This window comes from Nicotiana sylvestris, chromosome 4, assembly GCF_000393655.2.
Source record: "Nicotiana sylvestris chromosome 4, ASM39365v2, whole genome shotgun sequence".
NCBI lineage: Eukaryota > Viridiplantae > Streptophyta > Magnoliopsida > Solanales > Solanaceae > Nicotiana > Nicotiana sylvestris.
This window is the reverse complement of record NC_091060.1, coordinates 123,564,803-123,591,902: the sequence shown is the minus strand read 5'-3', so window position 1 is coordinate 123,591,902 and position 27,100 is coordinate 123,564,803. Positions and strand designations below refer to the sequence as shown.

The following is a 27,100-nucleotide window of genomic DNA, read 5'->3' as shown; positions in this document are numbered from 1 at the left end:
CCTCAATAGTCCCATACTGAACGAGCATACACTTAAACCTCAGCTTCATAATCTGCCTGTCCAATATTGCCACTGGCTCCTCAACATAAGATATATCCTTGTCCAATTGGACTGAACTGAAATCCAACACGTGCAATGGATCACTGTAATACCTCAAGAGCATCGAAACATGACATACCGGATAAACTCCTGCCAAGCTGGGAGGTAAGGCAAGCTCATAAGCAACCTCACCAACACGTCTTAATATCTCAAAGGGGCCAATAAATCTCAGACTCAACTTCCCTTTCTTCCCAAATCTCATAACGCCCTTCATAGGTGAAACCTGAAGCAGAACCCGCTCTCAAACTATATAGGAAACATTATGAACCTTCCGGTCCGCATAACTCTTCTATCTGGACTGGGCTATACAGAGTCTATCCTGAATCACCTTAACCTTCTCCAAAGCATCCTAAACCAAGTATGTGCCCAATAATCTAGCCTCGCTAGACTTGAACCAACCCATCGGGGATCTATACCTCTTACCATATAAAGCCTCATACGGTGCCATCTAAATGTTGGACTGATAGTTGTTATTGTAGGCAAACTCTACCAATGGCAAGAACTGATCCCAAAACCCTCCAAACTCAATCACACACACACGGAGCATATCCTCAAGAATCTAAATAGACGCTCGGACTGTCCGTCCGTACGGGGGTGAAATGTTATACTCAACTCCACTCGAGTACCTAACTCGCGTTGTACGGCCCTCCAGAACCGTGATGTGAACTGAGTACCCCTATCTGAAAAGATGGAAACTAGAATACCATGCAGACAAACAATCTCACGGATATAAATCTCCACCAACTGCTCCAAAGAATAAGTAGTACACACATAAATGAAGTGTGCGGACTTGGTCAGTCGATCCACAATCACCCAAATGGCATCGAACTTCCTCAAAGTCCGTGGGAGTCCAACTACAAAGTCCATGGTGATCCGCTCCCACTTCCACTCTAGAATCTCTATCTACTGAAGCAACCCAACCGGTCTCTTGTGCTCATACTTCACCAGCTGGCAATTGAGGCACCGAGCTACAAACCCAACTATATCTTTCTTCATATGCCTCCATCAATAGTGCTGCCTCAAATCCTGGTACATCTTCATGTCACCCAGATGAATGGAATACCGCGAACTAGGGCTTCCTCTAGAATCAACTTCCGAATCCCATCAACATTGGGTACACAAATCCGACCCCAGCATCCTCAATACCCCATCATTACCAATAGTCACATCTTTGGCGTCACCATGATGAACCTTGTCCTTGAGGACAAGAAAATGAGGGTCATGAAACTGGCGCTCCCTGATATGATCAAATAATGAAGACTAAAGAAACCACGCAAGCTAGAACCCGACTGGGCTCCGAAAGTTCCAATCTCAAATACTGGCTGGCGAAGGCCTGAACATCCATCGACATAGGCCTCTCTAATGCTAGTAAATAAGCAAAACTCCCCAAACTCTTTGCCCGACGACTCAAAGCATCGACCACCACATTGCCTTGCCCGGGTGATACAAAATAGTGATATCATAGTCCTTCAGCAACTCTAACCACCTCCTCTGGCGCAAATTATGATTCTTTTTCTTGAATAGGTGTTGCAAGCTCCGATGATCAGTATAAATCTCACAAGGCACACCGTACAAATAATGATGCCAAATCTTCAAGGCATGAACAATAGCAGCTAACTCAAGATCATAGACAGGATAATTCTTCTCATGTACCTTCAACTATCTGGATGCATAGGCAATCACCCTACCGTCCTGCATCAAAACTGCTCCAAGGAAAATCCTCGAGGCATCACAATAGACAGTATAAGACCCTGAACATGTAGGCAATATCAAAACTAGGGTTGTAGTCAAAGCTATCTTGAGCTTCTGAAAGCACACCTCACACTTTTCCGTCCACTGAAAAACGGAGCACCCTTCTGGGTCAGCCTGGTCATAGGGGCTGCAATCGATGAAAACCCCTTAACAAAACGATAGTAATACCCCGCCAAACCAAGAAAACTACGGAAGTTGAGGATGGTTTGGGCCAACTCTGCACTGTTTCCACTTTCTTCGGATCCACCTTTATCCCCTCAATGGAAACCACGTGACCCAAGAATGCCACAGAATCCAACCAAAACTCACATTTCGAGAACTTAGCATATAACTTATTCTCTCTCAAAGTCAGAACCACAGTCCTCAGGTGTTGCTCATTATCTTCCCGACTCCGGGAATACACCAAAATATCATCAATAAAGACAATGACGAATGAGTCAAGATATGGCCGGAACACACTGAGCATCAAATGCGTAAAGGCTGCTGGGGCATTGGTCAGCCCAAATGACATAAAAAGGAACTGGTATTGACCATACCGAGTCCTAAAAGTAGTCTTCAGTATATCCGGCTCTCGAATCTTCAACTGATGGTACCTTGAACGCAAGTCAATCTTATAAAACACTCGTGCACCCTGTAGCTGGTCAAACAAATCATCAATACAAGGCAAAGGATAACGATTCTTCATTGTAACTTTGTTCAACTGGCGATAATCAATACACATACACATAGAACCATCTTTTTTCTTCACAAACAAGACAGGAGCACCCCAAGGTGATACATTGGGCTGAATAAACCCTTACCAAGCAATTCCTGTAACTGATCCTTCAACTAAAGAGGAGCCATACGATACAGAATAATAGAAATGGGCTGCGTGCCCAGTAACAAATCAATGCCAAAATCAATATTTCTATCAGCCGGCATGCCCGGAAGATCAACTGGAAACACATCAAGAAAATCCCGTACTACTGGGACTGAATCAACTGAAAAGGTATCAATACTGACATCTCTCACATAAGTTGGATACGCATCATACCCCTTCTCAACCATACGCTGGGCCTTAAGGAAAGAAATAAATCTACTGTGAGTGTGATCTAAAGCACCCCTCCACTAAACACGAGGTACACTTGGCATAGCCAGCATCACAATTTTGGCATGATAATCAAGAATAGTATAATGGGGAGACAACTAGTCCATGCCCAATATAATATCAAAATATACCATGCTGAGCAATAATAAATCGGCTCTAGTCTCAAAACCACTAAAAACCACCAAACATGACCAATAAATGCGGTCCACAACAAGAGAATCTCCCACAGGAGTAGAAATATAAATAGGGGAACTCAAAGAATCCCGAGGTACACCCAAAGGCAGAGCAAAATAAGAAGACACATAAGAATAAGTGGAGCCTGGATCGAATAGAACCGATGCATCTCTGTGACAAACCATGACAATACCTGTGATGACAGAATCAGAGGTAACAGCCTCGGTACGGGCAGGAAGGGCATAGTATTTGGCCTGGCCTCCACCTCTAGGCCGACCTTTACCTCCCCGACCTCCACCTCTAGCTGGCTGAGGAAATAGGGTAGCAACTGGTGCAGTAACCATAGCCTGAGAACTCTATGGGGCACGTTGTGGCAGAGAAGTCTGTAGAGGTGCACTCCTCCTAAGTTTGGGGCAATCCCTCACCATATGGTTTGTGTCACCACACTCGAAACAAGCTCTAGGAGGATGTGGTGGCTGTGACTAGCTCGGGCCAAGTCTGTTGGACTGACCACTGAAAGCACCCCACGTAGGAGGCGCACTAGATATTGGAGGTACGTAATAAGGCTCCTCAGGCCTAGGAGGAGATGGAATACCACTGGTTGCTGGAAGAGCTGAATAAACGGGGCGACTCATATAACCCCTACCATGACGAGCTGCAGCTAGCACACGGGCACCAGAATAATGTCTCGACTCTCGAGACCACTTGGCCTCCCTCTCCTCTCTCTCCCTGGCATGCATACCCTCAATCCTCCTAGCAACGCTCACCACCTACTAATAAGAAATATCCATCTCCAACTCACGAGCCATGCTAGACCTGATGCTAGGAATAATCCCCTCAATAAACTAGCAAACCCTCTCGTGAACAGTAACCAAGGCTGGGGCATGTCTAGCCAAGCTTGTGTAACGGACATCATACTTTGAGACAGTCATAGTACCCTGGCACAAATTCTCAAACTCTATGAGCCATGCGTCCATGAGGCTCTGATACCAACTTGTCACGACCCAAGTTCGCCCTCCGTAAACTATCATGACGGCACCTAATCTCTACGACTAGGTAAGCCTAAAAAATGCAAAAAATAAATAATTTGTAGAAAAAATAATTAAAAACCAAAATAATAGGATGAAACAGTATTTAAGATGCCGCTCGGCATAATAGTACAACTCTCGAACTAACAACATCTCCCAAAACCCAGAATCTCATGAAATCGCAAGCTTTTGGATGTCTATAAGTATCTAACTCCAGATTGTATAACAAAAGAAAAATACAGAAGGGCTAATTGTTTAAAGAGAGAATATAAAAGGACTACCCGATCTGTGGACGCGACAGATATACCTCAAAGTATTTGGGACAGTTGCCTCGCCTCAAGGGTGATAGGACTGAGTCAAAGTACCTGAATCTGCACATGAAAAACATGCGCAGAAAGGGCATAAGTACACCACAACGGTACTCAGTAAGTGCCAAGCCTATCTTCGGTCTGGTAGTGACGAGGAAGGTCAGGGCCCTACTGAGGTTAAATAAAATATAAAATTTAACAGTGTAGAAATAAACAGTATAAATAAATACAACAGTAAAAGTAACACAGGATAGTAAGAACAGTAGCAACTACTACAAAGGCAAAGTAAACACAGAAAGAAATGCAGCTCAACACAAGATAATAACTGAGGATCTCCCAGGATATTGTCCTGTAGTCCCAAATATAAATATCCAGTGGATCTCCCGAGATACCATCCTGTAGTCCAACTCATAATGCGAGGGGACCTCCCAGAATACCGATCTGCAGTCCCAAATGTAAATACTCAGTACAAGAGGAGTCTACTGGGTGCAGTCTCGTAGTACCAATGTAAGTGTGTAGGGGGATCTCCTAGAATACCGTTGCGTAGTCCTAAAGTAAACATACAGGGGGATCTCCCGAGATATCGTCCCGTAGTCCGAAAGTAAACACACAGCAACAAGAAGAAGAATACACAATTCAATTCAAATTCCATACCAAGGAAAAATAGGGGTTTCTAGACTAGCATGCTGCACATAGTCCAAATAAGGCAGTTTGAGCAAGTAAGGCAATTAAGTCATTTAGACATGCTTCCCTAAGCAAGAAACAGCCTAAATTACAAGTAGTATAAGCAGGAAAAGGGAACATAATTGTAATTACTTAATGAAAACCGTATTTTCAACAATTAGCACAAGTACGCACTCGCCACCTCACATCCAAGGCATTTCAATTAACAATAATACAAAATTCTAAGGGAAGTTTCCCCCACACAAGGTTAGGCAAGCCACTTACCTCGAACCGGCTCAAAAGTCTACCTGAAACCACGTTCTTGCCACGAGAACTTGACTCCAAATGGCCCAAATCTATTCAATTCAATTGCATAATATAAATAACACTTCAAGTAACTGATTCTACAAATAAATTCTAAGTTAATACGCGAAATTAGGTAAAATGACCAAAATGTCCCTCGGGCCCACACCTCGGAATCGGGTAAAATTTATATTTTTAGATTCCTCATGCTCTCACGAGTTCATATATATCAAAATTATCCCAATCCAACATCAAAATCGTGATCCAAACTCAATTATTTGGTTTAAGAACTTTTCCAACTTTTCTCCAATTTTTCCAACCCGAATTCGAATTTAAAAGATGAATTTAAGCATAGATTAAGGGAAAACAATAAAAACCGAGTAAGAATTGCTTACCCAAAATACCCAGGTGAAACTCCCTCTCAAAATCGCCAAACCCGAGCTCCCAAATTAATTTTCCAACTTTTGAAACTAAACCCTCGAAATACCTTTCTGCCCAACAATTCTGCTTCTACGGTCAAGGGGTGCGGCTTCTGCAGAAAAATGACCGCACCTATGAAACTCATTAAATTTCCCACATCCACACCTGCGACCTACTCACTGCACCTGCGGTTCCTTGCTTTTCCTCAGCTGGCTGCTTCTGCGGCTTAATTTCGCATCTGCGGGAGTCGCATTTGTGGCCTCTCAACAGTAGATGTGGCTATGACAGCAGACCAAAGAACTTCATCTGCAAACTCCAAGTTTCCAACTTCCCGTTAACCACCCGGAATCATCCAGAGGCCTTCAAGACATCAACCAATAGCACGAACAAGTCATATACCACTATCCAAACTTATAAAAATCTCCAAAACACCTCAAACAAACATCGAATCAACCAATTAGCATCAAATTCAAGCCTAAGAACCTCAAAAACTCTCAAAATACGCTTTCGATCAAAAACTATATCCAACCTCGTCCGAATGACCTAAAATTTTTGCACACGCCACATTCAACACTACGGAGCTACTCCAACTTCCGAAATCCCATTCTGACCCTTAGATCAAAATCTCACTATGGAACCGGAAACTTCAAAAATTTGACTTTCGGCATTTCAAGCCAAAATTAGCTACGGACCTCCAAAACACAATCCAAACACACCCCTAAGCTCGAAATCACCCAACAGAGCTAACAGAGCCAACAGAATTCCATTTCGAAGCCGTATTTACACTACTCTGACTACGGTCCAATTTCTAAAACTTAAACTCTCATAGGAAATTAGTAGAAACAAACATAGGAAAAGTAGTTAATAAGGGATAGAGGCATAAATTCTTAACATGATCGACCGAGTCGTTACACCAGCCAACCGGCCCTCCAGCCAGATTCTATGATTTTCCGGCTTGACCGATGCATTGGCCTCAAATGCCGTGATCATAGGTATTTTTTGTTTTTGCGGTAGGGATGCTTCAGTGTTATTTGATCTAGGATCTACCTATTCATATGTATCCTCTCTGTTTGTTCATTTCCTGGATATTTCTTGTGAGTCCTTGGGTACTCCTGATTATGTGTCCACTTCAGTGGGTGATTCTATGGTTGTGGATCGGATCTATAGGTCCTATGTGGTCACATTCTGTGGTTACAAGACTAGAGCGGACCTTCTACTACTCAATATGACCGACTTTGAGGTCATCCTGGGCATGGACTGGTAATCCACCTTTCACGCCATCCTTGATTGTCATGCCAAGACTGTTACTTTAGCAATGCCAGAGTTGCCAAGATTTAGAGTGGAAGGGTTCCTCCATTAGTACAGCGAGTTGGGTCATCTCTTTTCGGAAGGCTCGACATATGTTAAGAAGGTTTGTTTGGCTTATCTAGCTTATGTTTGGGACACTACCAAAGAATCTCCGATGATTGATTCAGTGCCAGTAGTCCGGGAATTTGTCGATGTGTTTCCTTCTGACCTTCCAGGCATTCCACTAGATTGTGATATTGATTTCTGTATTGACTTGTCTCCAGGTACCCAGCATATCCCTATCCCAACGTACTGCATGGCTCCGAAAGAGTTGAAGGAGCAGCTTGAGGTGTTGTTAGCAAAGCGGTTTGTGAGACCAAGTGTATCACCTTGGGGTGCACCAGTGTTATTTGTGAAGAATAAAGATGGGACTATGCGAATGTGCATTGATTATCGCCAGTTAAACAAACTTACCATCAAGAGTAAGTACCCGTTGATGTGTGTTGATGATTTGTTTGACCAGTTTCAGGGTGCTAGGTTGTTCTCTAAGATCGACTTGAGATCAGGGTGTCATCAGCTGAAGATTTAGGACTCAGATGTCCCGAAGACTACTTTCCATACTAGATATGGCCATTATGAGTTTTTGATGATGTCCTTCGGCTTGACTAATTCCCCGGTGGCATTTATGGATTTGATGAACAGGGTGTTTAGGCCTTATATTGATTCATTCGTCATTGTCTTCATCGATGACATTTTGAACTACTTATGTAGCCTGGGGAAGCACGAGCAGCATTTGAAAGTGGTGCTTCAGACCTTAAGGGGAACATAAGTTGTATGCTAAATTCTCCAAGTATGAGTTTTTGCTAAAGTAGGTGGCATTATTGGGGCATGTTTTATCAGGGAAGAGTATTAAAGTGGATCCCAAGAAGATTGACCCAAAAGGGTGCTCCGTTCCGTTGGTCCGATGATTGTGAGGAGAGCTTTCAGAAGCTCAAGACAGCTTTCACTACAGCACCAGTTCTAGTGTTGCCTTCTGGTTCGGGGATGCATACGATGTATTGCGATGCTTCAAGCGTAGGCTTGGGTTGTGTATTGATGCAGGAGGGGAGAGTTATTGCTTATGCTTCGCATCAGTTGAAGATTCATTAGAAGAATTACCCTGTGCATGACCTAGAGTTAGCCACGATTGTTCATGCTCTTATGACTTCAGAATCGGGATTTGATGGTTCCAATAGGTTCGTTTGATGATTTTAGAATTGAGCATATGTTCGGATTGGGTTTTGGATGATTCGAGGGCGTTCAGTGCCTAATAGTGAAAGTTGGCAATTTGAGCAAATTGCATAAGTTTGGGTTAAAATGGATTTTTACATTCTAGGTGTTCGTTTGGGATTCCGAGCCTGGGAATAGATCCGTATGGTGATTATGGACTTAGGAGCACATCCGAAGGTGGATTCGAAGGTCCGTAGGTCGTTTCAGAGTCATTTGGCGAAAGTTAGAGCTTGAAGTGTTTGGAAAATTTGACCGAGGGTGGAATTTTTTATATCGGGTTCAGATTTTCAGTTTCGAAAGTTGGAGTAGGTATGTATTATCATTCAAGACTTGCATGCAATGTTTGGTGTCATTCCGAGTTGATTTGATAAGAATCGAATGCGCGGAGGGGTTTTATAACTTTTTAGAGTTCATGAGTAAATTCATGCGTTTTGGCATCCAATTCGTGGTTTTTGATATTATTTCAGTGTTCTGAACGCGCGAGAAAGTTTGTATGATATTGTTAGACTTGTGTGAGTATTTAGTGTGGAGCCTCGAGGGTTAGGGTGAGTTTCGAACGTGTGGAAGGAGTTGAAAGCACACTAGATTTCTGGTGTTCTTGGCAACAACTTCAAGTCTCGCAAATGCGAGAGATTGCTTGCAAATGCGAACCTTGTATTGCAATGAGGGCTTTGCAATTGTGAAGGAGCCCGACCCAGGCAGTGTTCGCATTTGTGACACTTATGCAGCATTTGCGATCCCAGCAGAAGTCGCATTTGCGACCCCAGCAATCGAAATCCAGGCTTCGCATTTGCGAGGCTTTTGTCGCATTTGCGACCCTCACGTTTGCGAGCCTGGTGTCGCAAATGCGACATCAGAGGGCTGTTTCTAGCTCTTTTAATGTGGGACTTAGGCCATTTATTTCATTTTACTTCATCTCTTAGGCGATTTTTGGAGCTTTTAGAAGAGTGTTTTCACCTAGCACTTTGAGGTTAGTAATTTCTACACAATATAAGTTAAATACATAGATTATGGGTATATTAACACATAAATATTAGTAAAAATCAAGGGTTTAGATGAAAACCTAGGTTTTTGATAAAAATGAGATTTGACCACGAAATTTGTTGTGGAACATAGTAAAAATTATATATTTATGTTCCTAAGGATATGGGTAATAAATTTCTTCAAAAATTTCCAAAATCCGGGCACGTGGGCACGGGGTGAATCTTAGGAATCTTGCAATTTGGAGAGGGTAATCACTTTAGTAGTGGAGATATGAACTTTTGAGCATAAATTGATTAGCTTATGTAATGTTTGACTAGTTTCGAGTCGTTTGGCATCGAATTTGGAGGTTTGAGCATATTCTTGAATTTCGGAAGTAGGCTTTGAGACGAGGTAAGTCTCATTTCTAACCTTGTAAGAGGGAATTAACCCCATAGGTGGATTAAATAAATGTTTGTACCTATTTGTGGGGGCTACGTATATACGAGGTGATGAGAGTCCGTACGTAGCTACTATTATGCTATTGTCCGGGTAGTTTAGGACCTGTATCATGCTATATTTGAAATATTTGCATCCTTACTTGCTAATATAATCACGTAAGTCATCTTAGAAATTGATAAAAGGAATTATATATGGTTAAATTCACTTACTTGAAGGTTTGTATGAGATACTTGACTGTAAATGAGAAATTTGTGCTTCCTTAAAAATAATTGTTACTTGTGGATCGGGCCGAATGCCTCGGTATAAAATAGATGCATCTATGGTATGCACCATTCGACCCTCCGGAAGTGCACCGTTTAATATTATTTCGGATCGGGCCGTACGACCTCGGCATAATTTGCGCATGATAATTATTTGTAACTCTCCATGATTTATACTGTTTAAATACCTTGAAATGTAAGCTGTCAAATGATAAGACTGAAGTTGAAATTATATTTGTGAAAGAAGAACTCATCACTTTCTGTTATTGAGCTTTCAGTATTATTCATGATATCCATGCTTCGCATAACTATTTGATTATATAGTTGTTAGCCCATATTAAGTGTCTAAGTCAACCCATCGTCACTACTTCTTTGAGGTTAGACTGGATACTTACTGGGTACATGTTATTTATGTACTCATACTACACTTCCGTACTTAATTGTACAGGATCTGAGGCAGATGTATCTAGTTATCCGTCTGGCGTGCGTAGATGATCCTCACTTCGAGACTTCACGGTAAGTTGTCTTCCGAGCCGTTCTACAGCAGCTGGAGTCTTCCTTATGTCTTATTTTTCTGTCTATTTCCTCTCAGACAATAGGCTAGCAGTATTCTTTTGTATATTCTACTAGATTGCCCACACACTTGTGACACTAGGTCTTGGCACACTCACTAGCAGACTTATGATTTTGAGTTTGCTTGCATGATTCTAGTTAGTACTTATTGCTTCCGCTTATGTATGTTACACCCGCAAAATTTTTAAAACGTTTTAACAAATAAGGAAATGTTATTACTTAATAATTTATTTAAACTAGAAACCACTAGTGATCGGTGTTGGCTTGCCTAACAACGGTGTTGGACGCCATCACGGCCTATAATTGGGTCATGACAAGAAATATGACGAATAAAACTTATTTGATTTTGATATGAAAAATAAAGTAATGGTAAATTATTTGTTAAAATAATATGATCATATATGCTCAAACAATGCAGATCACTTTACTATTAGCAAAATAAAATTCAAGTACTAAAATCAACGAGTTGGGTTGTTACAAATGAGAAAAAAATAAGTGGTGCACTACGAGAAATAATTTCATGTATTACTTCTTAAATAATATTTAATAATTATAGATAATTTTAATTTAAGAGATTTAAATTTTAAGATTATTTGCTCATAATTCAAATAACCAAAATTATAATTTCATATGGTATGTGTCAGCGCATCACACGGGTATTAATATTAATTAAGTATAAAGCAGACATGGGGCATAAATATAGGACAAATGCAGAATCGTTTTTTTTAAGTAAAGGGATAATATTATATTACTAGTAGCAAAAGATTACAAAGTCCTTACATAGTCCCTAAGGATATTAGTATTGCCAAACTTGGCAAGTTTTTCACACACAAGAAACAACATACTTAGAACTAATACTAAGACCCTAAGGATATTAGCATTGCCAAACTTGGCAAGTTTTTCACACACAGAAGAAACAACGTACTTAGAACTAATACTAAGATCATACTTGTACTTGGAAGTTTTTCACTGCTTCCTTGGACAAGAGATGGGCCATCACATTTCCTTCCCTGAAGTTATGCCTCAGGATTGGGAGCTTCAACTAGTGCATTAAACATCTGCATTCAAAACTTAGATTAGAGAGGTTTGGGTTATTTTCATAGAGTACTGTTATAGCATATGTTGAATCTGTCTCTATCTCTATCTTTGGGAATCCAAGTTCCTAAGCAATTTTAAATCCTTCATGGAGAGCCATTAATTCACAATGTATGACTGATGAAGCATAAGTTGATTTGCAAAAGCCAACGACCCAATCTCCATTGTTGTTTCTAAACACACCACCAAAGCCAGCTTCTAGTGTATATTTTGAGAAGGCTCCGTCAATATTTAGCTTGATAGTATCTGGTGGGGGTTTGTTCCATCTAGTCTCAATTAGAAATTTGCTTTATTTGAAGGGGTTTTTCTTCGTGAAGAAGTTGTATTCCCATGTTTTTTGTAGAACATAGTGTGTTGAACCTTATAATTAAGGTTATTGATGTTGTTGTTATTTCTATTCTTCCAGATATTCAAATGGAGAAGGGGAGAATGGTTTTCTAGTTACTAGCATATTTACTTTTTTGAATAAAGTTTTCTTTTAGGCTAATCAACTAGTGTATACCTTATTTTAACTGGATAGTGGGGATACCCATGTTTTTCCAAAAAAAATGAGTGCTAGGGCAGTGGAGGAAAATGTGTTGTGCATCTTCTAAATTATCTCTACAAACTGTGCAATCCTTGTCTATATTCATGCCAATGCGAAATAAGAACGCTCAAATGCAGATTCGTTATAAAACGTTGGAGTGGGAAAATCTGTACCCTTACATTTATTTCGAAAATATCTTTCTAATAAAGAAGAGTTAAGTTTTAGTAAGTCATTAGATAAGAATAAGTTTAACTTGAAAATTCTAAGAGAAACTCTAGGTAAGTAATTTGGAAAACTCTTGAATTTTTCAGATATCCATAATGTAATCTTTCAATATTTTTAAGTAAGCTCGATCCACAAGAATAGAGAAAACTCTACAAACTCCGGTCAACGACTACTACATAGGAATAATACTCAAAGAAGGCATAATTTTCCGTAATAAACAAGTATTGCGCCAAAACTCAAAGTAATGACGCTCAGCCTTTTAAAATCCTTTATCCAATTTCAAATAAAAATTCAAGCGATTAAACTAAAAAGTTGGGTGCAAATAATACAAGTAATATATGGTAAAGTCCTAAGTCTACCCAGACATAAGCATGATTTTAGCTACATACAGACGCTCATCACTTCGTGCATACGTAGGATCCATAATTATTAGAAACTAACTATTGAAAAAATACCTAGAGAGATAATTCCCCCTAACAAGGTTAGGCAAGAGATTTACCTCATCTCCAAGTCCTCTTCCTGGTCCACAATTCACACTAAAAGCCTCAAATCAGTGCCAAATAATCTGAAACTAGCCAAAGGTTGTACAAACTAATCAATATATGCTCAAAACTTTATAATTTAACTATTAGTATAATTATTCAACCCAATTTGGAAGATTCCTAAAATTTATCCCCGAGCCCATGTGCCCAGATTTGAAACATTTCTGTAAATAAATACTACCCATAACCTCACGAATGCAAATATATAACTTTTACTCAATTCCATAATCATTTTCGTGGTCTATCCCATTTTTATCAAACCTAGGTTTTCAACAAAATTCAAAAATATCAACATTTTGCATGTTAAAATTTACCCATAATCCATGTATTAACCTCACACCATATAAAGATTACTTAACTCAATCTGATAGATGAAAAACCCTCTTCAAATTGCCCTAAAATCAGCCACAAGTTGAGAGAAAAGAACAAAATAAGGCAAAGTCTCGCGATCACAAAGGAAAAGCTTTCCCAAGCCCAGAAACTCTTCATCGCGAATGCAAGGGCAGACTTGTGATCGCGAAGGCTTGCCTAGCCTAAGCTCGCGAACGCGAAGAGTAATGGTAGCTGACCATCCCAGGCCCCCTTCTTCTACGCATACACGAACCTACACATGCGAACGCGACGGCCACTGGTCTTAAACCTTCGCGAATGTGACATGTTGACCTCGAATGCGAAGAGAAAAAATGCATAGTCCCCAATTTCCTTCTTCGCAAATGCGATACGAACTCCACGTTCACGAAGAAGGAAACTAGAACCAGTATATCAACAAATTTGGACTTAGCTCCGAGCTGTCCGAAACACACCTGAGCCACCTGATACCCTATCCAACTGCACAAACAAATCCATAAACATAATATGGATCTGCTCGAACCCTCGGAATACGTAAACAATATCGAAACAAAGAATTGCACTCCAAAACCAAATTGATCAATTTATGTACTTCAAACTTCCTCAACTAACTCTGAATGCATCAAATCATACTTAGACAACTCCGAATGACGCCAAATTTTGTGTAAAAGTCATAAATTACCATACGGACCTATTCTCAAGCTCGGAATCCCAAATGGACTTCGACTACACAAAAATCTAGTTCAAAAGAAATTTAGAGAACTTGGAAACCTTCAATGTGCCAATTTAACAATAAGGGCTGAAATCCTCTTGGATAACCCTATCATGACCCAAAATCCATAAATTATGGTAGAACCTAACCCAACTCACTAGGTAATCCAACAGTCAAATGATTAATAATAAAAACTAAATAACATAGTCTAATAACGCAACAGCGGAGGAATACCACAAAATATTTGAGAATATGGTCAAAATGCCACTACAATCAACCCCAAAATATGGTGTCAATAAGTACACGAGCAATACTGAAAACAAGGTACGAAATAAATCCTCTGATACAACTGTCTAAACATAATAAACAGAAATATAAATATAACAAGAAGAGAACTTCAAGGACTGCAGATGGTATGACAGCTACATCGTAGTCTCCTAAATAGCTGGCATGACTCAAGCCTGAAAATCACCTCGGCCCGATGTACCTGGATCTGCACATGAAGTGCGAAGTTTAGTACAACTGACTCGACGTACTCAATAAGTAACAACATAACCTTTGGTTGAAAGCACTAACGATCTCAGAACACAGTCAAATTCTAGTACCAATAACTGATAAGAATTCATAAATACAAGATAAACCATAGAAACAGTAACTCAATGATATCAAGCAACTTGTCCTCATTCCAGAAATTTAGGCATGCTTTTATGTATAATAGTTTAAAACCCAACACGGGTAAACAAGTCAACTACTAGTTAGCATGAGAAAAGTACATTTTTATGCCTACATGTCAAGTATACACATAAATCGATAGTATCAAAGTAGATCCATCAAGAGTATTTATACTTAGCATTATACGTGTGATGACCCAAAAGGTCATCACTTGTTTTGGAAATAAATTCCATGTACCGAGGCCTTAAAACCTCTTTTATGTCTCACCTCAATTTGCACGCGCAATTCGGCGTGTATCCTGAAAGCCATTATGTGAAAATCTGGGGAAAATGGTAAATTTTGCTTTTAAAATAAATTTGAGTTGACTTCGGTTAATATTTTGGGTAAACAGGCCCGGACCCATGATTCGACGGTCCGGGACGATCTGTGGGAAAATAAGGGACTTGGGCGTATGACCGAAATTGAATTCCAAAGTCCCAAGCCCGAGAAAATGAATTTTTAAAGAAAATTATTTTCTGGAATATATATGAATTTTTGGAAATGAAATATGTTTGAATTTGATGATATCGGGCCAGTATTTTGGTTCCGAAGCCCGGTATAGGTCTTATATGGAATGTAAGTTGAGCCTGTAAAATTTGGTAAGAAACATAATTGAAATGACGTAAATCGGACCATTGGTTGTTAAAAATGGAACTTAAGAGTTCATGAGATTTTTCCTTTAATTTTGATGCTAAATTCATTGTTAAAGGTGTTAATTTGGTGATTTAATAGCATGAGTAAGTACATATGATGTTTTCGAGTTAGTATGCATATTTGGTTTGGAGTCCCGACGGCTCGGGTGAGTTTCGGATAGGTTTCGGATGTTTTTACACTTAGAAAAAAAGTTGCAGGTCATTGAAGCCAGGTCTCGCGGTCCGCAGTGAAGCCTTCACGGCCGTGGTGGGGTCTTCGCAACCGCGGTGGGATTGATGCGGTCCGCGGTGAGCAAAGCCAAGCCTTCACGGCCGAACTCGATTTCTTGCGGTCCGCGGTGGAGCTCCGCGGCCGCAGTACTTTTATGTGGTCCGCAGAGAGGATCTAAGAGTATATTTAAGCAGACTTTTCAGTTATTTTTCACTTTTCAAAACCCTAAAACATAAGAGGCGATTTTCCAAACACTCTTTCTTCTCCCAAAACACTAGTAAGTGATTTTTAACTTATTCCTTAACTTCTTTTAACAGGATTTCATCCTAGAATCTAGGGTTTTCATGGTGGAATTGGGGATTTTGGGTAAAACCTAAGAATATGAAAATTTGGGTATTTAGACCTCAAATTGAGGTCAGATTCCAAAACTAATTATACATCCGGGCTCAGGAGTGAAAGGGTAATCGGGCTTTGGTCTGAATTTCGGGTTTGGACCAAGCGGGCCCGAGGTCGAAATTTGACTTTTTGGGAAAATCATTGGATAACCTATTTTTATGCATTAGAATTGATTCATTTAGCATTTATTGATATCTTTAAGTAAATTGTGACTAGATACAAGTGAGTTGGTGGTGGAAACAAAAGGTAAAGCGGTAGTTGAGGCTTGAATTGTGTTTGTGGCATCGAGGTAAGTGTTTGGTCTAACCTTAGCTTGAGGGATTAGGAGTTGAGTCTTATTTGCTATGTGTTAATTTTTGAGTACGACGTATAGGCATGGTGACGAGTATATATACGTCGATGTCAATCATGCCCGTAAGTCTTATGCTATAATTAATGTGACTCCATTTCATATCGTTCCTGCTTTATATGATGATTTCTATTGAGGAATATGACTTGTGGAAGTATTATTGGAAATTGAACATTGTAGAGCGTTGGCTCATGTTGAGAATTTAATTGTTGAACATTGTAAAGCGTTGGCTCAAGTTGAGAATTGGATTGTGAAGTAAATGTGGAAAAGACAAGAGTTTATGATATTATCTCCCTTGCAGGGATGCTTTTGCTTTGATATTGTCTCCCTTGCCGGGACGTTATTATTCATGATATTATTTTTCCTTGCTGGGATATTGTTGTTTTGTTAATGTTTCCTTGACGGGATTTTATTGAAATATTGTTTATTTTCCCTTGTTAATTTGCTTGTGATTGTTGCTTGGGTGAGGAAGAATGTTAAAGAACGAAGGGTGATGCCGTACATGATATTTGTGAGAGAGTGTAAAGCATGAAGGGTGTGGAGTGTATGATTTCGAGAGTGTTAATGCGCAAAGGGTGATGTTGTGCCAATTTTGTGAGGTAAAAGCACGAAGGGTGATGTCGTACCGCACGATGTACAATTCCGTTCCAATTATATTGATTTTATGGTGAGGATGAGAGTAAAAGTATGAAAGGTCACGCCGTGGAGATTTTATTGATTCTTATGGTGAGGACGAGAGCAAAAGAACGAAGGGTGATATCGTGCACTTTCCTTTTATTTATGATTCTTGTTGATAATTGAAACTTAGTGTTCCTTATATTTATTTGTTGTTCTTCTACCATTATTTGATGATCCCTGTAGCATGTTTCCCCCTCCTATTCTTAACTGTACATTTCTGTCTTTATTTCCTATTGTATATGATTTAACTACACAGGTTTATTTGGTAGGCTGGTCCTACCCTCGTCAATACTTCGCCGAGGTTAGGCTAGGTACTTACCAGCACATGGGGTCGGTTGTGCTGACACTACACTCTGCACTGTGTGTAGAACCCGGAGTTGCAACTTTTGGACCGTAGTGAGGGTGCTGTCTTCATTCCATTCAGGCGACCCAAGGTCGTCCTGCAGGCATCCGCAGGCCCTGGCGTCTCCTTCTATCTTTTTATGCTGTTTCTTCCATGTAATTCTGAAACGGCTTGTATTTATCTTTTGGACCCTTATTTGTAGTACTCTTAGATCGTTTGTAAAATTGTGACAAAAATTTTGGGTAGAGTTATACTTAGACTTCCGCAGTTGTATTAATCTAAACTATTAAGTTTTCGTCTTCTGCACTGTTTTTATTAATATTATTCCTGCTGTTTTTGTTATGTTGTTTTGGAATTGCTAAGGGATTAAAATGGAAATGGTTAAATAATTGGACTAATTAGCTTGCCTAGCTTTCACTAGTAGGCGCCATCATGACTCCCGATAGTGGGAAATTCGGGTCGTGACAAGTTGGTATCAGAGCTCTAGGTTACTTAGGTCTCACACTTCACGGACAAGCTTAGTAGAGTCTGAGGGATCAGTACGGAGACGTCTGTATTTATCTCCTAGAGGTTACAGAGTTAGGAAAATTTTCACTTCTATTCTTCTTCGTCATGCGATTTTGTTCTCTCACTGCTAAATTGAAACCTCTACTCTTGTCCTTTCGCGAATGGAGAGGTCACGTACCGCTTCTTCAGCTGAGCAACAGCATAGACCGGTGATAGATCAGCTACGTCTTCGGTGGCTTTGTAGAGGTTGGATAGGTTTCACCAAGCTTTTCACCACCACTTACAGTGGTTCACCTTTTAAGGATCTCCAGGATTATTTAGATAGTTGTCATGAGGTTATCAGGAACATGGGGATAGTGGAGACAATTGGGGTCGACTTTGCTTCTTTTCGTTTGTCTGGATCCGCCAAGACTTGGTGGAGAGATTATTGTTTGGTTAGACCAGCTGGGTCACCAGCTTTGACATGGAATCAGTTTTCGCAGTTATTTCTAGAGAAGTTTCTTCCTATCACTAAGAGGGAGAAATATCGAAGGCAGTTTGAGCGTCTCCAGCAGGGTTCTATGATTGTTACTCAGTACGAGACCAGGTTTATTGATTTGGCTCGTCATGTTCTTCTTATACTTCCCACTAAGAGATAGAGAGAGTGGTGAGGTTCATTGAGGGACTCTCTCAACCCGCTCAGCCAGCTAGAGGTGGAGGTAGAGGTGCTAGAGGTGGAGGTAGAAGTATTAGAGGTGGAGGTCAGGCTGCTAGAGGTGGAGGCCAACTAGCAGCAGGCCGTCCTAGAGATGTAGTTTAGAGTGGTGGGGGCCAGCCCCGATGTTATGCTCTTCCAGCAAGGCTTGAGGCTGAGGCTTCCAATACAGTTATCACATATATTGTTCTGGTTTGTAATAGAGATGCTTCAGTTCTATTTAATCCAGGATCTACATACTACTATGTGTCATCTTATTTTGCACCTTATCTGGTCATGCTTAGTGATTCTTTGAGTGCTCATGTATATGTGTCTACATTAGTGGGTGATTCTATTGTGGTAGATCATGTCCATAGTTCATGTATAGTTGTGAACGGGGGTCTTGAGACTCGAGTAGATTTGTTATTGTTGGACATGGTTGATTTTGATGTCATATTGGGGATGGACTGGTTATCACCTTACCACACTATCTTGGACTATCATGCCAAGATTGTGACCTTAGCCTTGTCGGGGTTGCCTCGTTTAGAGTGGAGAGGAACTCATGTTCATTCTACACATAGTGTTATATCATATATGAAGGCTCGGTGTATGCTCAAGAAGGGGTGTTTGGCCTATTTGGCATATATTCGTGATTCTAGTGCTAAGGTTCCTTCTATGGATTCTATGCCTGTTGTTCATGAGTTTCTTGAGGTATTTCCTTCAGACCTGCCGGGTATGCCACCCGACTAGGACATTGACTTTTGCATTGATTTGGCTCTTAGAACACAACCCATTTCTATTCTGCCATATCGTATGGCCCCTCCTGAGTTGAAAGAATTGAAGGAGAAGTTGCAAGACTTGCTTGATAAAGGCTTCATTAGAACTAGTGTGTCGCCTTGGGGTGCGCCGGTGTTGTTTGTTAAGAAGAAGGACGAATCGATGAGGATGTGTATAGATTATCGGCAGTTGAACAAGGTTACAATCAAGAATAAGTATCCATTGCCGAGAATTGATGATTTGTTTGATCAGCTTCAGGTTGCCAAGGTATTTTTGAAGATTGACTTGACATCTAGCTACTATCAGTTGAGGATTAGGGCATCTGATGTCCCTAAGACAGCTTTCCGCACTTGGTACGGGCATTATGAGTTCTTGGTGATGTCATTTGGGTTGACAAATGCCCAGCAACTTTTATGGATTTGATGAACCGAGTGTTCAAGCCTTACTTGGATTCGTTCATGATAGTTTTCATTGATGATATTTTGATCTATTCCCGTAACCGGGAGGAGCATGAGCAACATCTGAGAGTGGTCCTTCAGACTTTGAGAGATAGTCAGTTGTATGCTAAGTTTTTGAAGTATGAGTTCTGGTTCAGTTCAGTTGCATTCATGGGTCATGTTGTATCAGCAGAGGGTGTTCAGGTAGATCCGAAGAATATAGAGGCAGTCAAGAACTGGCCTAGACCCGCATCAGCTACAAAGATCTATAGTTTCTCGAGCTTGGCAGGCTATTATTGTCGGTTTGTGGAGAGGTTTTCATCTGTTGCAGCCCCGATAACCAGGTTGACCTAGAAGGGTGCCCAATTTAGGTGGTCGGACGAGTGTAAGGCAATATTTCAGAAGCTCAAGACAGCTTTGACTATGGTGACGGTGTTTTGGTTTTGCCCACAGATTCATGGCCATATATAGTTTATTGTGATACATCTCGTATTGGACTTGTTGCGGTGTTGATGCAGGATGGCAAGGTCATTGCTTATGCTTCGCGTCATTTGAAGATTCATGAGAAGAATTATCCAGTTCATGATTTTGAGTTAGCAGCCATTGTTCACGCATTGAACATTTGGAGGCATTATCTATATGGTGTGTTATATGAGGTGTTCACAGATCACAAGAGTTTGCAATACTTGTTCAAGCAGAAGGAGCTAAATTTGAGGCAGAGAAGGTGGTTGGAGCTATTAAAGGACTATGATATCACCATCGTATACTATTCGGGAAAGGCCAATGTAGTGGTCGATGCTTTGAGTAGGAAGTCAGACAGTATGGGCAGTCTTGCATATATTCCAGTCGGTGAGAGACGCTTGCTTTGTATGTTCAGACTTTGGCCAATCAGTTCGTGAGGTTTGATACTTCTGAGCCCAGCCGTATGTTAGCTTGCAAAGTCGCTCGTTCTTCTTTATTGCAGCGTATCCGAGATCGGCAGTATGATGATCCTCATTTGTTTGTCCTTAGGTACATGGTGCATCACGGTGGTGCTAAGCATGTTACATTAGGAGATGATAGAGTTTTGAGGGTTCAGGGTCGAGTTTGTGTGCCTAATGTGGATGGACTCTAAGAGTTAATTTTATAGGAGGCCCACAGTTCCTGTTACTCTATTCATCCAGGCGCTGCTATGATGTATCAGGATTTGCAGCAGCATTATTGGTGGAGGAGAATGAAGAAGGATATTGTTGCGTATGTGACTCGGTGTTTGAATTGTCAATATGTTAAGTACGAGCATAAGAGACCTGGTGGGTTGTTACAGAAGATTGCGATTCTCGAGTGAAAGTGGGAGTGTATCACTATGGACTTCATTGTTGGACTCCCACGGACTCAGAGCAAGTTCGACGTAGTATGGGTTATTGTTGACAGTCTAACCAAGTTAGCACATTTCATTCCTGCGACAGTCTCCTATTCTTCCGAGAGTTTAGCTGAGATCTATATCTGGGAGATTGTTCGTCTTCATGGTGTGCCCGTGTATATCATTTCGGACCAAGGTACGCAGTTTAGCTCACATTTCTGAAGAGCAGTTCAGCGTGAGTTGGGCACACGGGTCGAGTTGAGCACCGCATTTCATCCTTAGACGGACGAGCAGTTCGAGCGTACTATTCAGATTTTGGAGGACATGCTCCGAGCTTGTGTCATTGACTTTGGAGGCTCGTGGGATCAGTTCTTGCCTTTAGCGGAGTTTGCCCACAACAACATCTATCAGTCGAGTATCCAGATGGCTCCTTATGAGGCTTTATATGGTAAGCGGTGTCGGTCGCCGATTGGATGGTTTGAACCGGGAGAGGCTCGGTTGTTGGGTACGGATCTAGTATAGGACGCCTTGGACAAGGTCAGGATCATTCAGGATAGGCTTCGTACACCTTAGTCTAGGCAAAAGAGTTATGTTGACCGCAAGGTCCGTGATGTCGCATTCATGGTCGTCGAGCGGGTGTTGCTCTGAGTGTTGCCTATGAAGGGCATGATGAGATTTGGAAAGAGGGGCAAGCTTAGCCCTAGATTCATTGGCCCGTTTGAGAGTCTTGATCGATTGGGAGAGGTGGCTTATAGACTTGCGTGGTCGCCGAGCTTATCAGCCATGCACCTAGTGATTTATGTGTCCATGCTTCGGAAGTATCACGACGATCCATTCCACGTGTTAGATTTCAGCACTGTCCAGTAGGTTCGTCAGTTGAGATCAAAGAGTTTTCCTTCTATTCATGTTCAATGGAGGGGTTAGCCTGTTGAGGCAGCGACATGGGAGTCCGAGTCCGCTATGCGGAGCTGATATACCTATCTTTTCTCCGACTTAGGTACAAGGACGAACGGTTGTTTTATAGGTGGAGTGTTTTGGAAATAAATTTCGTGTCCAAAGGCCTTAAAACCTCTTTTTTCTCACCTCGATTTGCATGCGCAGTTCGGCATTTATCCGGAAAGCCATTATGTGAAAATTTGGGAAAATAGTAAATTTTGCCTTTAAAATGAATTTGAGTTGACTTCGGTCAATATTTTGGGTATACGGACCCAGACCCGTGATTCTACGGTCCCAGAGGGTCTGCAAGAAAATAAGGTCCTTAGGCGTATGCCCGGAATCGAATTCCGAGGTTCCAAGCCCGAGAAATAAATTTTTAAAGAAAATTATTTTCTGAAATATATATGTGTTTTTGGAAATGAAATATGTTTGAATTTGATGGTATCGGGCTCGTATTTTGATTGCGGAGCCCGGTGTAGGTCTAATATGGAATTTAAGTTGAGCTTGTAAAATTTGGTAAGAAACGGACTTGAAATGACGTGAATCGGACCATCGATTGTTAAAAATAGAACTTAAGAAGTCATAAGAAGGTTAAATAATTTTGATGTCAAGTCATTCCTTTAATTTTGATGTTAAATAATTTTGATGTGAAGGTTAAATAACGGACTTGAAATTCCTTTAATTTTGATGTTAATTCGTTGTTAAAGGTGTTAATTTGATGATTTGATCGTACGAGTAAGTCCATATGATGTTTTCAACTTAGCATGCATATTTTGTTTGGAGCCGCGACGACTCGGGTGAGTTTTGGATAGGTTTCAGATGTTTTTACACTTAGAAAAAAAGTTGCAGCTTCAGAGAAGTTGCAGGTCTCTAAAGCCAGGTTTCGCAGTCCGTGGTGAAGCCTTCGCGACCACGCTAGGGTCTTCGCGACCGCGGTGGGATTTATGCGGTCCGCGGTGAGCAAGGCCAAGCCTTTGCGGCCGCGCTCGATTTCTTGCGGTCCGCGGTGGAGCTCCGCGGCCGCAATCGTTTTATGCGGTCTGCGGAGAGGGTTCGAGAGGAGTATATTTAAGCGGAGTTTTCAGTTATTTTTCACTTTTCAAAACCCTAAAACATAAGAGGCGATTTTACAAACTCTCTTTCTTCTCCCAAACTACTAGTAAGTGATTTTTAACTTATTCCTTTTACTCCTTAAATTCTTTTAACACAATTTCATTCTAGAATCTAGGGTTTTCATGGTGGAATTGGAGATTTTGGGTAAAACCTAAGAATATGAAAATTTGGGGATTTAGACCTCAGGTCGGATTTCAAAACTAATTATATATCTGGGCTCGGGGGTGAATGGGTAATCGGGTTTTGGTCTGAATTCCAGGTTTGGACCAAGCGGGCCCAGGGTCGAATTTTGACTTTTTGGGAAAATTATTGGAAAACCTATTTTCATGCATTAGAATTAATTCATTTAGCATTTATTAATATCGTTAAGTAAATTATGGCTAGATACAAGCGAGTTGGTGGTAGAAACAAGAGGTAAAGCGGTAGTTGAGGCTTGTATTGTGGTTGTGGCATCGAGGTAAGTGTTTGGTCTAACCTTAGCTTGAGGGATTAGGAATTGAGTCTTATTTGCTATGTGTTAATTATTGAGTACGACGTATAGGCATGGTGATGAGTATCTATACGTCGGTATCAAGCATGCCCGTGAGTCTTATGTTATGATTAATGTGACTCTATTTCATATTGTTCCTCCTTTATATGATGATTTCTATTGAGGAATATGACTTGTGGAAGTATTATTGAAAAGTGAACATTGTAAAGTGTTGGCTCAAGTTGAGAATTTAATTGTTGAACATTGTAGAGCGTTGGCTCAAGTTGAGAATTAAATTGTGAAGTTAATGTGTCAAAGAGAAGAGTTTATGATATTATCTCCCTTGCGGGGACGTTATTATTCATGATGTTGTTTTCCCTTGCCGAGATATTGTTGTTTTGTTAATGTTCCCTTGCCGGGATTTTATTGAAATATGGTTGATTTTCTCTTGCCCAAATTGCTTGTGATTATTGCTTGGGTGAGGAAGAGTGCTAAAGCACGAAGGGTGATGCCGTGCATGATATTTGTGAGAGAGTGTAAAGCACGAAGGGTGATGCCGTATATGATTTGAGAGTGTTATGCACAAAGGGTGACGCCGTGCTAATATTATGAGTTAAAAGCACGAAGGGTATTGCATGCATAATTCCACGCCGACTATATTGATTTTATGGTAAGGACGAGAGTAAAAGCACGAAGGGTGATGCCGTGCAGATTTTATTGATTCTTATGGTGAGGACAAGAGTAAAAACACAAAGGATGATGCCATGCACTTGCCTTTTATTTATGGTTCTTGTTGATAATTGAACCTTAGTGTTCCTTATATTTATCTGTTGTTCTTCTGCCATTATTTGATGATCCCCGCAATATGTTTCCCCTTCCTATCCTTAACTGTATATTTCTGTCTTTATTTCCTACTGTATATGATTTAACTTCATAAGTTTGTTTGGTAGGATGGTCCTAGCCTCGTCACTACTTCATCGAGGTTAGGCTAGGCACTTACTACCACATGGGGTCGGTTATGCTGACACTACACTCTGCACTATGTGCAGATCCCGGAGTTGCAGCTTTTGGACTACAGTAAGGGTGTCGTCTTCAGTCCATTAAGGCGACCCGAGGTAGTCATTCATGCGTCTGCAGTCCCTCGCATCTCCTTTTATCTTTCTATATTGTTTCTTCCATGTAATTCCGGAACAGCTTGTATTTATCTTTCGGACCCTTATTTGTAGTTATCTTAGATAGTCTGTGAAATTGTGACACCAAATTCTGGGTAGAGTTGTACTTAGACTTCCGCAGTTGTATTAATCTAAACTATTAAGTTTTCGTATTCCGCACTATTTTTATTAACATTATTCCCGCTATTTTTGTTATGTTGTTTTGGAATTTCTAAGGGATTAATATGGAAATGGTTAAATAATTGGACAAATTGGCTTTCCTAGCTTTCACTAGTAGGCGCCATCACGACTCCCGATGGTGAAAAATTGGGCTGTGACACTACGGGTGCCTAGCATATCTGCCCATCATCAAGCACATATATGAAACAATGTGCCTACGCCCACTACTGGCATGTCAGACTTTGGAGGGGCAACAATAATAAGGCCTGGTGCACGCGTCGCCTGAAAACAATAACACTTAGCCCAATACATGCTTGGCGTACGCGTCACCTCAAATTCAGTACCAAACCGGCTCTATGGCCCAAACCTGGTCATTTACCATTCAAGTCTCAGATGAGCACATCTCAAATATTCAATTAAACAGTTTTACCCTTAAGAAATATCAGCAACATGTGAGAAATCAAATAATAAGTTCTGAGACAGCGATATCATACATGGATATAATATCATGACTGAGAACATGTGTACAAATGAGGTATATAACTTAGAAACAACAAGAATAGCCCTACCAAATCTCAAACAGTTAGCGCGAAGCCTAGACAAGATGTCTAACATGATTCATAGTTCAAATAATCACACAAATAGAGGTGACGCGGGGGTAAAATGGTATGATAGCAAAAAGACCTGGTATTAACCTAAAGGCCTCCCCAAACTACGAATAAATCGGTGCATGCACACAAGCCTGACGCCAAGCGCATACATCACCCCAATATCTTTCATATAATATAGTCCTTAGGGTTAAATACCCTCAAATCCATGTTTCGAAGTGTTACTTACCTTAAACCGCACAAATCACAACTCCAACAAGCCCATCCCACATGTATCAACCTCCAAACTACTCGAATCTAGTCACAAACAACTCAATATCAACAAATAAGGCTATAGGAACAAACTTCAAACAATAAAGTTTTGATCTTTGTCAAAATCAATAAGTTAATACAAAAAGTCAACCACGGGCCCATGCCTCGAAAACAAAAAAAAATCATAAAATCTGAATACCCATTCAATTACGAGTCTAACCATACAAAAATCGTCCAATTTCAACCTCATATCGACTTTCAAACCTCCATTTTTCATTTTTAAAAAATTTCCACAATCCCCCATTTCTTCACTTTAATTCATGTTTAAATTCTAAAAACGAAGATGGAATCTTGAAATATTAGCAAATCCAAGTCAACAATACTATCCCCGATCCAAGGCATGAAAAATTCCTCCAAGATCGCTCAAAACCGAGCTCTACAACTCAAAATATGAAAATTGTACTCTAACCCTCAATTTGGAATCTTAAACATGCTGCTTAATGATTACACTTCGTGATCGCGGAATTTCCCATGCGATGGCGAAGAACAAAACCTTCAGCAACCAAAAACCTTTTATGCGAATGCACACTTCAGGTCGCAAATGCGGTGACTAATTTCCCTGACCTACGCGATCGCGGACATCCTCACGCGATCGTGATGAACAATGCGTGGCAATCCCAGGCCTCCTCTTCCTTCTTCGCGAACACTTCTCCTCCCACGTGGTCGCGTAGCACAACTCACTCAGGGCTTCGCTATCGCAGCCTAAACCACGCGATCGCATAGAAGAAATTCCCACCTGCTAGACCTTACCCTCCGCGATCGCGTCCTTCTTCTCGCGACCGCGAAAGAGGAAACCAGAAGCACATACATCAGCTATTCGACAAAGTCCAAAGTGAGTCCAAACTAGATCCGAAACACACCAAGGCCCCCGGGACCCTATCCAAACATACTAACAGGTCCTAAAATACGATACAAATTTAGTGGAAGCCTCAAATCACATAAAACAATACTAAAATCACGAATCGCACCCCAATTAAACCCTAATGAACTTATGAATTTTTATCTTCTAAAACTAACGCCAAATCATACCAACCAACTTCGATTGACCTCAAATTTTGAACATAAGTCATAAATGATACAATGGGCCCATATCAATTCCCAGAACCAAAATCCGATATCAATAAAGTCAACTCTCGGTCAAACTTCCAAACCTTCAATTTTTCA

General features: G+C 40.7%; 1 protein-coding gene across 1 annotated transcript; it reads left to right on the top strand.

The window, feature by feature from the left end:
- Positions 1 to 18,102: 18,102 nt before the first annotated feature.
- Positions 18,103 to 21,152, top strand: LOC138890104 (uncharacterized). Its single transcript, XM_070173460.1, has 5 exons — positions 18,103 to 18,527; positions 18,839 to 18,938; positions 20,527 to 20,673; positions 20,793 to 20,912; positions 21,012 to 21,152. Exons 1-5 carry the CDS (start codon positions 18,103 to 18,105, stop codon positions 21,150 to 21,152), a joined length of 933 nt encoding a protein of 310 aa, XP_070029561.1.
- Positions 21,153 to 27,100: the final 5,948 nt, after the last annotated feature.